The 16,152-nt window shown below is 34.3% G+C and overlaps 1 protein-coding gene across 11 annotated transcripts in view; it reads left to right on the plus strand.

Annotated features, from left to right (window-relative positions):
• Positions 1 to 16,152, plus strand: part of ATXN2 (ataxin 2) — a 109,795-nt gene that overhangs the window by 59,960 nt on the left and 33,683 nt on the right. For 8 of the 11 annotated variants that reach the window (XM_079149495.1, XM_079149496.1, XM_079149493.1 and 5 more), the window contains exons 9-17: positions 178 to 356; positions 2,320 to 2,529; positions 5,018 to 5,200; positions 9,930 to 10,127; positions 10,473 to 10,580; positions 10,847 to 10,917; positions 13,632 to 13,933; positions 15,187 to 15,250; positions 15,905 to 16,057. In XM_079149495.1, coding sequence (XP_079005621.1) covers positions 178 to 356; positions 2,320 to 2,529; positions 5,018 to 5,200; positions 9,930 to 10,127; positions 10,473 to 10,580; positions 10,847 to 10,917; positions 13,632 to 13,933; positions 15,187 to 15,250; positions 15,905 to 16,057 — 1,468 coding nt within the window. The remainder of the gene's footprint in view (positions 1 to 177; positions 357 to 2,319; positions 2,530 to 5,017; positions 5,201 to 9,929; positions 10,128 to 10,472; positions 10,581 to 10,846; positions 10,918 to 13,631; positions 13,934 to 15,186; positions 15,251 to 15,904; positions 16,058 to 16,152) is intronic. The other 3 variants (XM_079149499.1, XM_079149503.1, XM_079149497.1) reach the window with 2 other exon arrangements.

Consider the following 16,152-nt stretch of genomic DNA (forward strand, 5'->3'; position numbering starts at 1 on the left):
TGAGTGAAGGGTGAGGCTAGAAGCTAGAACTTGGGGTAAGATGGAAGAACTAGGAATTGAAGCAGTTTGGTTTAGTGTTGAACATTTTTATAACAAGTATTCCCTTTACTTTTAGACATGTTTCATTGGCTTGGTACCTTTCAGGATAAAATGATTTAGAGGATCTCTCATTTTCAGGGAAAATAAATATATTCCTCCTGGACAAAGAAATAGAGAAGTCATATCCTGGGGAAGTGGGAGACAGAATTCACCGCGTATGGGCCAGCCTGGATCGGGCTCCATGCCATCAAGATCCACTTCTCACACTTCAGATTTCAACCCGAATTCTGGTTCAGACCAAAGAGTAGTTAATGGAGGCAAGTATTTTGGCCAGATTTATCAATGTCATTGACCAAATATATAGTTTTTATAAAAACTTAAGAGTTTATATAATTGATAGGAATGTGCATACCATTAATGATTTTTGTGGAGTATTTTTCACTTGGGAATTACTTAAAACTTGCTTTTGTGAATATCAGATTAGTGAAACGTTGGCATATACAGTATTCAGTATCACAAAACACTCATTACTAAGATAAGGTTCTAAGTTTGTTTCCGACATTCACTTGGCTAAAAAAATTCCACATATAAAGAAATTGGAAACTTTGGGTAGGTTCTGAAAATTTAAAAACACTGGATAATAAAATTATGTAGACACAGTTTATATGGAAAATCCTATTATATATGCAGTGCATTTAGTGGTTAATACAGATTCATTTTCATCAGCTGCTTATATATTTATCCGCTTGCTTCAAGAAAGGAGTTGTAATTTGTAATATAAGACATGGCTAAGAGTCTTGTGAAGAAATTAATGAGAAAAATATAGTAAAAATAAAAGGACATGTTTAAAGTCTTAAATAAAAGAAACTTGACTCTTTAGTAGGAAGATATTTTTTACTGTCCTCTAAATCTAGGTTGAAATAGCTCATAGGTTATGGGTGGTTTATAGAATTCTGAGATACTGGGGCTGAAGTTGTGACTCAGTGGTAGAGTGCTTGCCTAGCATGCATGAGGCACTGGGTTCAATTCTCAGCACCATATATAAATAAGAAATAAAGGTCCATCAACAACTAAAAAAAAATTAAAGAATTCTGAGGTACTAAACAGAACTACAAATGTTATGGAAATATGATAATTAGTAACAGCAATAGTATGTTACTAAGGGAATAGAGTGAACATTCAATTTTAGGCATTTACATTTATAAAATTAGATCAAAATAGATAACATAAGTTTCCAATTTCATTTTTTTATTAAGTCTTTTTTCCAGAATCCTCTCCAATGAACACTCTTGAGTATTTTCTTTACTTAGTGATGGGGATGAAAATTTCTTTGCTCACTGAGTAAAGATTTTTAGTTGTTCATAAACAGAATTTTTAAAGTAAAAAGCTTGGAGGGGTCTGGGGAATGTATGATACTCAAGTGTGTGGAGCCCTCTGGAGAGGAGACCTGGAACTGTTCTAAGATTTAAGGTAAGTGATCTGTAATGGTAAATGCCATTCATATTTTGACCTGTACATATCTATCAGGATCAATTTATTTGGTGATGACTGCTTTGTAGTTGCATTGTTTATTAAGCAGTCTCTTAGATTAATATTTTAATTGCATAACTTCCTTATTTAGAAGGTTCCCCCTTTTCTAGTTTAATGAGATTTAGAGATTTGTTTTGAAAGAGCAATGATGGTTAACCTTTGTTGTTCCAATGAATCTGCAAAATAGAATTAATCGTTTTCTACTTAAATTGGTTTCTAATGAGACTTCAAACTGAACTTTAGATTGAAATATAAACAATGAAAATCATAGATAATTGTAAGAAACCATCTCTTTAAATTGAGTATAATAGCTGCTGTTTATTTTTATTGTTTCTGAGCTAAAACTAATGTTGTAAATAATCTTATTCCTGATTAGGAATTATTGTGTTTTGTTGTTTGAAGTTATCGACTCTGTTATATTCCTTTTAAAAATTGTTTAGTGAGAAACAGTTATAGAAGCAGGATTTCTAGACAAAGTCTTAACTGTCTTCAATAGTATGTGTAGATCCTGATTAACCCTTTGGGAACGTGTATTCATTTAAACAGACTTAATTTTAAGGAGGTTAAAGTAAAATGTGAATTTATGTCAGTTAAGTTATGCTAAAATTTATCACAATCAAATGACTGTCCTCAAAGGGTTAAAATGTACAAGAAATCATTTTTGTCATTTTACTTTTTTTTCTGTTTACTTTTTTCCCTCATTTTTTTCTTTAGTTTTTATACTTTCCTTCATATCATTTGTTCTGTCAGGTGTTCCCTGGCCATCGCCTTGCCCATCTCCTTCCTCTCGCCCACCTTCTCGCTACCAGTCAGGTCCCAACTCTCTTCCACCTCGGGCAGCCACCCCTACACGGCCGCCCTCCAGGCCCCCCTCGCGGCCATCCAGACCCCCGTCTCACCCCTCTGCTCATGGTTCTCCAGCTCCTGTCTCTACTATGCCTAAACGCATGTCTTCAGAAGGTACAATACCACAATTTGTTCATGTTTTTTGTTTGTCTTTGTTTAACTCCTATGTGAGTTTATAATTACAAATAGTCTCCTCTTCATTATTTAATAACCTATAATTTCCGTGTTTTAACTTTAGTTTATTAAAACTATTTCTATTAACCTATTGTTCATTAGAAATTTGATAAATGCTGTGTGAAGCTATGAACTGTCCTGCAATATAAGAAAGGGGGTGTAATCTACTTGGTAATGATGCTTCTGCATAGCCCCAGAAAGATCTGCCCAGAGCCTCTTCCTCCTAATTGATACTGGATGTGGTGATTAATCGTGAACAGTGAATTTTCTCTATCCAGCCTTGGACTTAAGTTTAGATCTTGTCACTTTATAATAGCTCCTTGGCCAAAATGCTAACAAACCTTATTGGCCATAGGCAGGAATGGTGTTTTAGTGATCCTTTTTTAGCACAACATTCCATGTAGCTGCCTTTGTCTGTGGACCCTCTGATTATAATACAGAATATGTTTTAGAGCCCCTGAGGAATTCTTAAAATTAGCTTTGCAAATATTAGCACTGTGAAAGGCTATTTAAGTGAGAAAAGGCCTTGATAGTAATGAAATTATTGATAAACACAGGTATGAATTTGAATCTTTAGGTATTATTTTTTTGTCCTTGTCAAAAACAAGAAGAAAATCCTATAATTCTCATTCAGTATTTGATGCTAAATCCACTATTGTTACATATCAAATACTTGTGTATGTTGTAGAAGGGTTAGCATTCTGATTTAAATGCAGTGCATAAATTAAAAGTTCTGCTTTTCAATGTTAATGTCCTTTTGATATTATTCAGATTAGTGTTAAGATTTTAATCAGATTTGTTCATTTAAATCACAGTTGATATTGCTATTTTGGGAATAATAAACTTTTCTATATAATCTGCTTCTCTGGAGAAATTATGGTGGCTGTTTTTAAATAAATGGTTGTCACCCGAACAGGGAGGTCATTTGACCTTGACCAAAGCAGCTCACATTCAACAGTCAGTTTCACAAATTTTCAAGGTGACTTGCTTTCTCAGAAAGCATCTTTAATGGCCACTAAGTACAAAGTTAAGTTCTGTTGAAGTATTTATTGCAGTCTATAGTTTGAACACTTGAAGTATTAGATAAAGTATTCTCATTAATGAGTTGGTTATTACATTAAGATGTAAGGACTGGGACTGGGATTGTGACTTAGTGGTAGAGTGCTTGCGTGGCATGTGTGAGGCACTGAGTTCGATTCTCAGTACCATATATAAATAAATAAATTCAATAAATTCAAAAAAAATTTTTGAAAAGGTGTAAGGACTGTTGCTGGGCTAGCTTTTCATATGAAAATATACCTTCTACATTTTTCAGGGATACTATATGTCTCCAGTGGAAAGTTATATAACAGCATTCTTTTAAAGATCATGTTCATGATGAGATTCCTATTGGGGACACACATTAATTTGATATTTTAGAGTTCGACAGCTGGGTTTAGTTAAGAGGCTTTGACTTTGACCCTGAGAATTTGTTTTGTGAATGTTCTCATTGTCAGACTTGTGTTGAGAGAAGCTCTGCCCATTAGTTTTCACTTGATGGTTTGGTCTAATGTATAGTAGACAGCTTTAGAAGACAAATTACTAATGGGGTGGTAGAGCCAGTGATGTAGAATTTTGATAATTCATATAGTGTGAATTTCTTCCCCAAGTGTCACCTATTCTGGACATTCAAGTCATGCTTTAAAAGTAGAATTTTCAACTCATAGCCTGCTAACTACTTATAGGTAAGGATTGTTAAAGCCGTTAGTTGTAAAGTTGATAATCATGGCAGAAGAGCTAGATAAACTAACGTTTTGGAGAAATATAAGAAGGGTGTGTACACATATTTCAGTAATACAGGGGGATATGGTGATGGCTAGTCTTCAAAAAATTTTTTCTAGGGACTGGACACACAGTAGAGTGTGTGTTTGACATGTGTAAGGCCTTGAGTTTGATATCCAGCACCACCAAAAAATAAATAAATTTTTATATATATATATATATTTTTTAGTTTTGGAAGTAACATGTAAAAATTATTTCATCATTTAGCTGTACCTTCAATTAACATTTTATTAATAGTTCTTTCTTTTTATATGCCTGCGGATAATGATTTAGGATAAACATTGCTAAAATTCTCTTACGAGTTATAACATCTTATTGTTTGATTTCTTACCACCAAATTCATCTCTCCCTTTCTTAAAAAATAAAGGGAAGTGACATTTTTATAAACTCTGGCATTTCACAAAATAATTCTGTAGTAGTATGACCAAAAATAAGTATGATAAGGGTCCTCCCCTACTCCCAACCTTTCGTTATTTTTAATCAAGGAAGAACTGTTGAGTGAGTGAGAGAATGTGTGAGTTTTTTTTTTTTTTTTTTTTTTAAAGCAGAAATGTACTGATGGATATTGTATATAACATTTATGTCATGTTCACTGTTCCTTTCTTAGGGCCTCCAAGGATGTCCCCAAAAGCCCAGCGACACCCTCGAAATCACCGAGTTTCTGCTGGGAGGGGCTCTATATCTAGTGGCTTAGAATTTGTATCCCACAATCCACCAAGTGAAGCAACTACTCCTCCAGTGGCAAGGACCAGTCCTGCAGGGGGAACGTGGTCATCAGTGGTCAGTGGTGGTAGGTATCACTTGGCTTACGACATTGACAGTGTTCATTTTGTAATTATGTAAGATGTCAAAAGGCCGGAAGTAAAGCTGTGTTTGAGGGAAGTGTGTGTGCGCACGCGCTCATGCTTGCTTAGATATATATGTAAGTGGATATTTTACAAATAGTGAACTAGCCAGGATTTGGGAAAACTACATTTTGTTATTCTGGGATCATTAACATAATATAGTTGAATAAGTTGTGCAAGCATCCAAATTCCATTTTTCTTAAAGAGTAAAATCATTGTTATCTAGTATGTTTTGTGGGTTTGTGATATAATTCTTATGAGGTTCATAAATATTAACACAGTTGGTAGCTAGCAAGTGTCACCCTACTATAGGGGAAATACAGTTCATAACACTATTTTGAAGGGACTTGTATTTCCCATATTTTTAGCATATTTGTTGATTTTTTTTCCACACACTTATTTTGGGCTTACAGTACAGTGTGTTTCTGTAGCATTTGTACGTGGCAGTAATGCCCAACATTATTTCCCTTATTAGGAATGTCAAATGCAAATGAGGGACCCAGCTTTTATCTGTGATAATCCTGAGGAATAAGCTGATAACAGCCATAAAAGTGTAAAAAAATTAAACTTTGCTTAGTAGGCTGAAACTGCTTTGACTACTTCGTTAGTCAATCCTTAATGGTTTGCTCCTATAACAACTGAAGAGTTAGAGCATGGAATGATGGTTTTTCTTGTTTGTTCTTGATCTGTCTTAACAATAAATAGTCTCGAAACTTAAAACACCCAGCACTATTAAATACACAGTTTAAACAGATCAATTTCAAGCAATGAAATGGAAGATGCTATCAAAAGCCTACCACCCAAGAAAAACCCAGAACCAGACTGATTCTCAGCCGAGTTCTACAAGACCTTTAAAGAAGAATTAACATCAGTACTCCTCAAATTATTCTTTGAAATAGAAAAGGAGGGAGACCTTTCAAACTCATTCTATGGAACTGGTATCACCCTTATAGCAAAACCAGACAAAGACACATTGAGGAAAGAAAACTTCAGATAATATCCCTGATGTACATAGGTGCAAAAATTCTCAAAATTCTGGCAAATTGCATATAAAAACATATTAAAAATATAGTATACCACAATCAAGTGGGATTCATCCCTCAAATGCAAGGTACATAATACGTCACATCAGTAGACTTAAAGACAGGAACCTTGATTATCTCAATAGATGCAGAAAAAGCATTTGAGAAAATATAGCACCTCTTCGTGTTCAAAACACTAGAAAAACTAGGAATCGTAGGAACATACTTCAACATTGTAAAAGCTATCTGTGCTAAGCCCGTGGCCAATATCATTCTAAATGGAGAAAAACTGAAAGCATTCCCTCTAAAAACTGGAACAAGTCAGGGATGCCCTCTTTTACCACTTCTATTCAACATTGTCCTTGAAGCACTAGTCAGAGCAATCAGACATGTAAGAAATTAAAAGGATGCGAATAGGAGAAGAAGAACTCACATAGTCACTATTTGCTGACATGATATTCTATATTTAGAAGATCCAAAAAGTTCCACCAGAAAACTTCTAGAATTAATAAATGAATTTGGTAAGATAGCAGGATATAAAGACAATACCCATAAAGCAAATGCATTTCCATACATAAGCAATGAATCCACTGCAAGAGAAGTTAGGAAATCTACCCCATTCACAGTAGCCTCAACAAAAGTAAAATACTTGGAAATCAGTCTAACAAAACAGGTGAAGGTCCTTTACAGTGAAACCACAGAACACTAAAGAAAGAAGTTGAAGATCTTAGAAGAAGGAAAGATCTCTCACACTCTTGAATAGGTAGAATTAATATTGTCGAAATGGCCAAGTGTTACACAGATTCAATGTAAATCCTATTAAATTCCCAATGACATTCTTCATAGAAATAGAAAAAGCAATCATGATATTCATTTGGAAAAATAAGAGATCCAGAATAGCCAAGGCAATCCTTAGTAAGAAGAGTGAAGCAGGAAGCATCATACTACCAGACCTTAAACTATAATACAGAGCGATAGTAACAGAAATGGCTTGGTATTAGCACCAAAATAGACATGTAGACCAGACCAGTGGGTCAAAATAGAAGACACAGAGACAAACCCACTTAAATACAGTTATCTCATACTAGACAAAGATGTCAAAATTATACATTGGAGGACAGATAACCTATTCAACAAATGGTACTGAGAAAACTGGAAATTCATATGTAACAAAATGAAATTGAACCTCTGTCTCTCACCCTGTACAATAATCAACTCAATGTGGATCAAAGACTTAGACACTAGAACAGAGACCCTACACCTAGTAGAAGAAAGAATAGGCCCAAATCATCATCATCTTGGCCTAAGAATTGTCTTCCTTAACAAGACTCCTAAAGCACAATATGTAAAATTAAGAATCAATAAATGGATGAATTTAAACTAAAAAACTTCTTCTTGGCAAAGGGAAAAATCAATAATGTGAAGAGAGAGCCTACAGAATGAGAAAAAATCTTTACACACGCATGTCAGAGCCCTAATCTCCAGTATATATAAAGAACTCAAAAGCCTGACACCAAAAAAAAAAAAAAAAAAAAGAAATAACCTAATCAATAAATTATCTTAAGGAACTGAACAAGCACTTCACAGAAGATAAGCAAGCAATTGACAGATACATGAAAATATGTTCAACATCTCTAGTAATTAGAGAAATGCAAATCAAAACTACCCTAAGATTTCATCTCACTCCAGTCAGAATGGCAAATACCAAGAATATAAGCAATAAAAAGTATTGGGGAGGATGTGGCGGAAAACACATACATTGTTGGTAGAACTGCAGATTGGTGCAACCACTTTGGAAAGCAGTATGGAGATTCCTAAGAAAACATGGAATGTAACCACCATTTGACTCAGCTGTTCTACTCCTTGGTTTATACCCAAAGGACTTAAAATCAGCATACTACAGTGATGCAGCCACGTCAATGGTTATAACAGTTCAATTCACAATAACTAAATTATGGAATCAACCTAGGTGTCCTTCAACAGATGAATGGATAAATAAAATGTGGTACATATATACAGTGGAATATTTCTCAGCCTTAAAGAAGAATGAAATTATGTCATTTGCAGGTAAATGGATGGAACTAGAGAATATCATGCTAAGTGAAATAAGCCAGTGTCAAAATTCTAAAGGCTGAATGTTTTCTCTGATAATTGGATGGTGATGCATAGTGGTGGGTAGGGAAGAATGAAGGAACTTTAGATTATGCAGAAGGGAGTGGGGGAGGGGTGGGGACTGTGGGGATGGGAAGGACTGTAGAATGAGACAGACATTATAATAACCCTTATATGAAAAAAATTTTTAAATAAAAATATTTTAAATGTCTATTTTCAGTTGATACATGCTATCTGCTCAGTTTCATACAATGTATACTCATTCAGTTGTACTGTAAGTGCTTTGTATTTTTTATTTTTTCTTTTGTCTTCAATTAAGGTTAATAAGAAAATTGAAATCTAAAAAATCATCTTCACCTTAATACTATAGTATCCTTTGGCATTAGATGGTTTGTAAATGAATTTTGAGAGTAACAGTATCATTTAGAGGCAAGAGAATAAAAACAGTTGTTAGTTATATACCCAGACTAACATCATAAGTGTTTATTTACACTAATTAGAAAAATGACAGTTGTTGAATAAAAGTTTCCTTCCATAATCCTTGGGTCTTCAATAAATGAAGAAAAAAAAAAAAAAAACTGAAGTAAGTTGAATGGTTTTGTTTTTTTTTTTTTCTTTCTCCAAAACTTATTAGCTACTTATTTTGAAATTATTTATAATATCAACCACATTTGTATTATTTTCTTGTATTATCTAACCCTTCTGGCTAAATTGGGTCCTGATTTCTTACTCAGTGGATCTTAATGTTGCAAAAAAGAGCACATAGGATGAGCTGTAAGTGCTAGAAGGTGTTCTAGTGCATCAACTGAAGGAAGAAGGAATAGGTCTCTTGGGGACATCCCACCTTTTTTAAAAGGAATAATCCAAATTTGTAGTTCAAAATACTGCTATCTTTATCTTTTTTTGAATATATACTTTTTAGTTGTACATGGACATACAAGTGTGTGTGTGTGTGTACATATATATATATATATACATAATTTTTTTTTTTTTTTTTTTTTTTTTTTTTTTTTTTGTGGTGCTGGAGATTGAACCCAGGGCCATGTGCTTGACAGGCACACACTCTACCAACTGAGCTAACTCCCCAGCCCTGGACATACAATATTTTATATATTTATTTTTATGTGGTACTGAGGTTTGAACCTAGTGCCTCACGTGCTAGGCAACTGCTCTACCACTGAGCTACAATTCCAGTGCATCTTTATCTTAGGGGGAAAAAAGAAAAAGAAATGGCATGTAGCATTTATCTTGCCATAGAAATCTAATGTCCAGCTTGACTCAAAATATTTTCTTCCAAAGTCAGCGTGTTTAATTATGAGGGAAACCAAAGTTGTACTTAGGTATTAGTAATGGCTTGCTTTCTTCAGATTTATGTTTTTAAATCTCACCACTATTCCTAAGACTTTGGAAAAGAGAACAAGGTGATGGGATAAAGAGTGGGGACTGAGGATGACTCTTCTACCTAGATCTCAGACAAGCCTCTTTGAGGAAATGACAGTTGAGCTGAGAATGTAATGAATAACTTTTCCCTTATTTCTAGTTCCAAGATTATCTCCCAAAACTCACAGACCCAGGTCTCCCAGACAGAACAGTATTGGAAATACTCCCAGTGGGCCAGTGCTTGCTTCTCCCCAAGCTGGTATCATCCCGGCTGAGGCTGTCGCCATGCCCATTCCATCAGCATCTCCTACACCTGCTAGTCCTGCATCCAACAGAGCTGTGACCCCATCAATGGAGGGTATGTGAGAAGGGACTTCCAGAGGCTAACAGAAAAATTATGTGTTGTCATAGTTATGTATTTTGAATATACATTTAAATTCTCATGTAAATTAAGTTTGTTATTATATGTAGTACCACTAGTTTCCTATACATTACTCTTTAAAATCTAGTATTATGAAGTCTAACATTCCCTGGGTGTTGAATACCTATATAAATACAGTTAGTGGTGTTTCAAATGATGTCTGTAAAAGACTAAAATTTTTTACTCTGTTCAAATGAAAGTAGTTTTTTCCAAAAACATAGGAAGTCAGAATTGTTAAATGTTTTCTACCTTCTGAATTATTTTATAAAAATTGTTTTCTAGCTAAAGATTCCAGGCTTCAAGATCAGAGGCAGAACTCTCCTGCAGGAAATAAAGAAAATGTTAAGCCCAATGAAACATCACCTAGCTTTTCAAAAGCTGAAAATAAAGGTTAGAGTTTTTAAGTTTTTAAACATAACTGTGGAAATAGGGAAGAGCATGTCTACTTCATGCTCAATAGAGTATTTTTGTTCTAACACTTCTTGGTATTGTGTACATATGAATGCTTAGTTAGGTAAATACCAGAATATTTAATATTTGAAATTATTATTCTTTTGATGAGAGATCTTATTCTCATTTCTGACATCACATATGAAAATAATTTTAAGTTAAAGTTGAAAAATAAACCTGTATTTTAATAATTCTTGATTTTACAGGAATATCACCAGTTGTTTCTGAACATAGAAAACAAATTGATGATTTAAAGAAGTTTAAGAATGATTTTAGGGTAAGTGTCATATTGACTAATGAATTGTAATTTGAAAAAAATAATAAACATTGCCACTTTTATATCTTCAGTTTACAAAAATGCATCGTGTATCCAATCAGAAACATTATATCATGTATGTAGAAAGGTGGAAGCAGTCTTAAGGTTATCTTTTCCTGTCCTTTAAGTGGAATAACCTAAAATCATGAGATTGAATAAGAACAGTATAGGCATCAAATGAAAAAGAATGTAATCCTGACATTTGAATCAATCAAAACATAGTTTAGTATTTGATATTCCTTTGATTACCTTGCTTAGTGGAGTTAGATTTTAGCAGAGCCAAGGCCAAGTCCTTAATGATCTGTTTGGACTTTGGATCTTGGTATTCTGTGGCAGTTGTACATTTCTACTTTGGGAACAAATATATTCATGGCATAAATCTTTTTCTGTTTGTTTACAGTGCTGGAGGTCAAACCTACTTTGTTATACATGATAGGCAAATGCTGTACCACTGAGCTACATTCCCGGCCCCTATATCTTTATATAATATTATTTCTCTATCTTGAGCTAGGCTTTCCTATACTCTTTTTGATGACTTATTTCATTCTTGTGCACAAAATTTGCTATAAAATATAGTGTAGGTACCAAGGTAGATTTTGAGACCAACTCAAGAAATCTTGAAATTTGGCCTCCAAGAGGAGAAAATTGTAATTGTCAGTCTTAGAAAAATTACAGAATTAAAATACAAATGAATCAAAGGTATAATGGCAACCGTTTCCCCGTTTGCATTCTAGCTTTCTAAATTTTTTCTAACATTTTACCGAAGTTTTATTCTTACTGGCAATATCGGAAGAATTACATATTATTTCATACTTTAGCATATATATCTTTTCAACATCAATGCTATTAATAGTTAATTTTCATTTTGTTAAGCTATAGTTAACATTGGTAATTCAAATAATAAAAAAATGGGTGACTGTGTGCCAATACTATACTGTCTTGATTATATAGTTAATGTATTTCAAAAGACTATACTTCATTCAACAGAACACATTTTGGCCATCAGATGATAATATATGTGATATTTCAGCATATATATGATATTTCAGCATATATATGAAAGTTCATAACTTTCTATAAACCTACATTAATGCTTGACTTTTAAATCACGGGCAGGAGTGGCATTAAAAGTCTTTCTCCTTAGAACTTTGTCTTAATACATTTTGGAGTCTGAATAATCATACGTGTTTTTAAGTCTCTTGAAGAATAATTCCCTGACCCCATACGTGAATGCTGGAAAGCAGAGAAATAGTTTTTAAGAGATATTTGAGTGTGAGCTTTATAATTGTTCTGTTAGAGTAAAATGTTACTGGATTACACTTATTAATTATTTCCTTTGTACCCCACACACTGTTCTAAGTGCATATATATAAGACACTTACTCTCCTAGCATCCCTTTGAAGCCAGTTTTTAGTTTTTATACTGGGGATTGAACCCAGGGGCACATAACCACTGAGCCACATCCCCATCCCTTTTTGTGTTTTATTTTGTATTTTATTTAGAGATAGGGTCTCACTGAGTTGCTTATTAGCACCTCATTTTTGCTGAGGCTGGCTTTGAACTTGTGATCTTCCTGCCTCCCCCTACCGGTCTCTGGAATTACAAGCATGCGCCTCTGCACCCGGCTCCCCAACCCTTTTTATTTTTTATTTTGAGATAGGCTCTCACTCAGTTGCTGAGACTGGCTTTGAACTTGAAGCAAGTTCTTTTATTATCTTTAGTATGCATATTTAGGAAACTGAGGCAAAGAGAAATTAATTTGCCCAGAGTCGCATGGCTAGTAAATGACACCACTTGGCCATCTGATGTTTAAGCTTCTAGTACTACTTGAACAGTTAATAAATGCATACTACATGCTGCACTGTTCGATGAATGAATTATCAGAGCTGTGCTTGTCACAAGCACATGGGTCTAAATGTAATTTGTTCTAGTCTTTTATTGAAACAGAAACTGGAGTACCATGTGATTGCTTGTCTTTAATCTCCCTGCCTTGCTCCCTTTATCCTGGAGAGCTATCTTTAGGATCTAGAATAGTTGTGTATAGGATGCTGATAGTTTTATTTGTGTAAGAATTGCTAGTATATTGGTCTGTTAAGGATTAGTAGTGTTGGTGTTTGAGTTAAATAGACATGGGTTTGAATTTTTTTTTTTTTTAATATATTTTTAGTTGTAGATAGATACCTTTGTTTTTATTTATTTTTACGTGGTGCTGAGCAGCCCCAACCCCCTGGGTTTGAATCTTGACCCCCACACACTATATGTATAACATTGGGGCATTTATTTCCTCTTCTGAGCTAAAATGGGGTAATTGTAAAACCTGTTCTTGTGATATCTAAATGAGATAACTGCCTGTGAAGTGTTTATCATAGTGCCTGGCACATAGTATTCACTTAATCTATGTTAATGATCATTACTAAAATATCGATGACATGCTAGCAACATTTTCTTTGTCTCTGAGTAACATACCCGAGGATAGGATGTTCTGATGATTGTGTTGTATAGACATTGTTATTTTTGCCTTATAGTAACAACATGATTCTGAAAATAGGGGGAAAGTCTTACTCAAAATAATTCATGCCCACAGATAATAATACTACTTCATTTGTACTTTGGGGGAGAAAATGGATTACTAGAATTACTTAAAATATTTAAGTATAATTATTTCCTTTATTTAGTTACAGCCAAGTTCTTCTGAATCTGTGGATCAACTACTAAACAAAAATAGAGAGGGAGAAAAATCAAGAGATTTGATCAAAGACAAAATTGAACCAAGTGCTAAGGATTCTTTCATTGAAAATAGCAGCAGCAACTGCACCAGTGGCAGCAGCAAGCCGAACAGTCCCAGCATCTCCCCTTCAGTACTTAGTAACACGGAGCACAAGAGGGGGCCTGAGGTTACATCCCAAGGGGTTCAAACTTCTAGCCCAGCATGTAAACAAGAGAAGGATGATAAAGAGGAGAAGAAAGATGCAGCTGAGTGAGTAAACCAGGAATTTGGTACTTCCTGTTAGTCAAATAACTTATTCTTTAAGATATTCTGTCCTCCTAACTCAGGAATCTATCTGGACTTTTAGACTGCTTTGTAAGTAGCTCTTATTTACAAACAATTGGCCTCACGAATGACATCTTAAGTAAATCACATTATCCACCCTCACTGTTCTTTCCTTTTCCCCCATTTTTCTACCCCAGGGCAAAAAAAAAAAAAAAATCTAGGCATAAATTAAGAAAGCGTTTTTCTGTAAGTGTTCAAGGTTGGAAAGATGGGATTTTGAGGACCTGGCTCTTCCAGACTATAGTCAGTACTCAGTGTGCTGCAAGGACTAAGAAATGCTATAGTTAAGAAGAGAGTGAAGTATATGGACCCCTGCTTGAAATTCAAAGTGTTTTCCATTAGAAACAATGTTTTATTTAGTGTTCAGATTTGTTAAGGTAAACTTAATTCTGCATATCTGTTGTATGCTCAGTTAAATGGACTTTTATGGTCTAGCTTCAGACCCTAACTGCTATTAATTTATGTGTTTTGGGTTCCACACAACCCCCATAAGACGAACTTTTGACATGTAATTTGATAACTCGAGAGACATTATTCTTAATTTAAGGCAAAAATATCAAAACGATGATTTTTCCCAACATATGTCATGTAAAATATATGTTGTTACATTAAAAAATAGTGCATAGTATAGAATTGGTGTATTAAACATTATTTTCAAAGATATTTTATAAGGGGTACTGTCTTTTCAGCTCAAGTATTTGTTAATTGCCTTTGAGAAAAGCAGTTGTAAATTATTTAAAAACAAAATCTGCCCATGTAATCAAGCATGATGACATAATGCCTGCAATCCCAGTGAGTCAGGAGCCTGAGGCAGAAGGATCGTAAGTTTGAAGCCAGCCTCAGCAACTCTTCGAGACCTGGTTTCAAAATAAAAAATCAAAAGGGCTGAGCATGTAGCTCAGTGGCAAAGCACCCTGGGGTTCAATCCCCAATACAAAATAATAGTAATAGCAGCTTTTACATGGTCAGTTTCTTTATCAGGTGAAGGGATGAGTAACATGTATGTGTCTTTTAACAAAGAAGATGAATAGTCTCCTAGTGAGAATTGTTTAAATTGGATTTATGTTCAGTTAAAAAAAAAAAAAAAAAAAACCAGTTTAAAAACAGTGTCATGTGGAAGATTTAGAGAAACAAATTCCTTGCAGATTTCATTGGCCTGTATATTTTTTCTGGTTTAGGCAAGTTAGGAAATCAACACTGAATCCCAATGCAAAGGAGTTCAACCCTCGTTCCTTTTCTCAGGTAAGTTTATTGATTTCTTTTAGGTTAATCTAGTCTCTGAAAATAATTAACTTATTACAATTTATTACAATTAGTATGATTAGTGATAGTCTTTTCTCCCATGCAGCCATCTATAATTCCTTGTAGCATGCTAAAACAACTTTCTTTTCTTCAAATGGTCACTAAATGAATATTTTGTAGCATTAACAAAAGGAAATTTAAAAATACATAAATTTAAAAACAGTTTCTCTGGGTTCTTAAAAAAAAACACTGTGCTGTTTACTATAATATTTTTTTTCACAAAGATTTACTTTAGCTTTCTACCAAAGCACTTTTTTTCTTTTGTTTCAAGTATTTGTTTTCTGTAACATTTGTTCCTTCTTCCTTGCTTTTGTAGTGCTGGGGATAGAACCCAGGGCCTTCCACATGCTAGGCAAGTTCTTTGCTGCTGAGCTACATTCCCATCCCCAAATTTTATTTTGTTTTACTGTGCTGAGTATCAAACCCAGGGCCTCGTATATGCTAGGGTGGTTTTTGTTTTTGTTTGTTTGTTTTTTTATCCTCATAATAAAAAATAGACTATTTGGGTAGAATATTTGGGACAGGCAGTCTAAAATTGTGATAATAGTTAAGTTTTCAACTTGAGATAGTTAAATTTTATATTTGTTTTTGTAGCCAAAGCCTTCTACAACCCCAACTTCTCCTCGGCCTCAAGCACAACCTAGTCCATCTATGGTGGGTCACCAACAACCAACTCCAGTTTATACTCAGCCTGTTTGTTTTGCACCAAATATGATGTATCCGGTCCCAGTGAGCCCAGGCGTGCAAGTAAGTCATAGAATTTGATGTTTTCGCTACTTGTTTGTATTTGACACAGTCACTCTTGAGATTTGCAGTGACCTGAGATATGGTGGCATACATAA

Source organism: Sciurus vulgaris (assembly GCF_902686455.1).
Source record: "Sciurus vulgaris genome assembly, chromosome: 8".
Classification (NCBI taxonomy): Eukaryota; Metazoa; Chordata; class Mammalia; order Rodentia; family Sciuridae; genus Sciurus; species Sciurus vulgaris.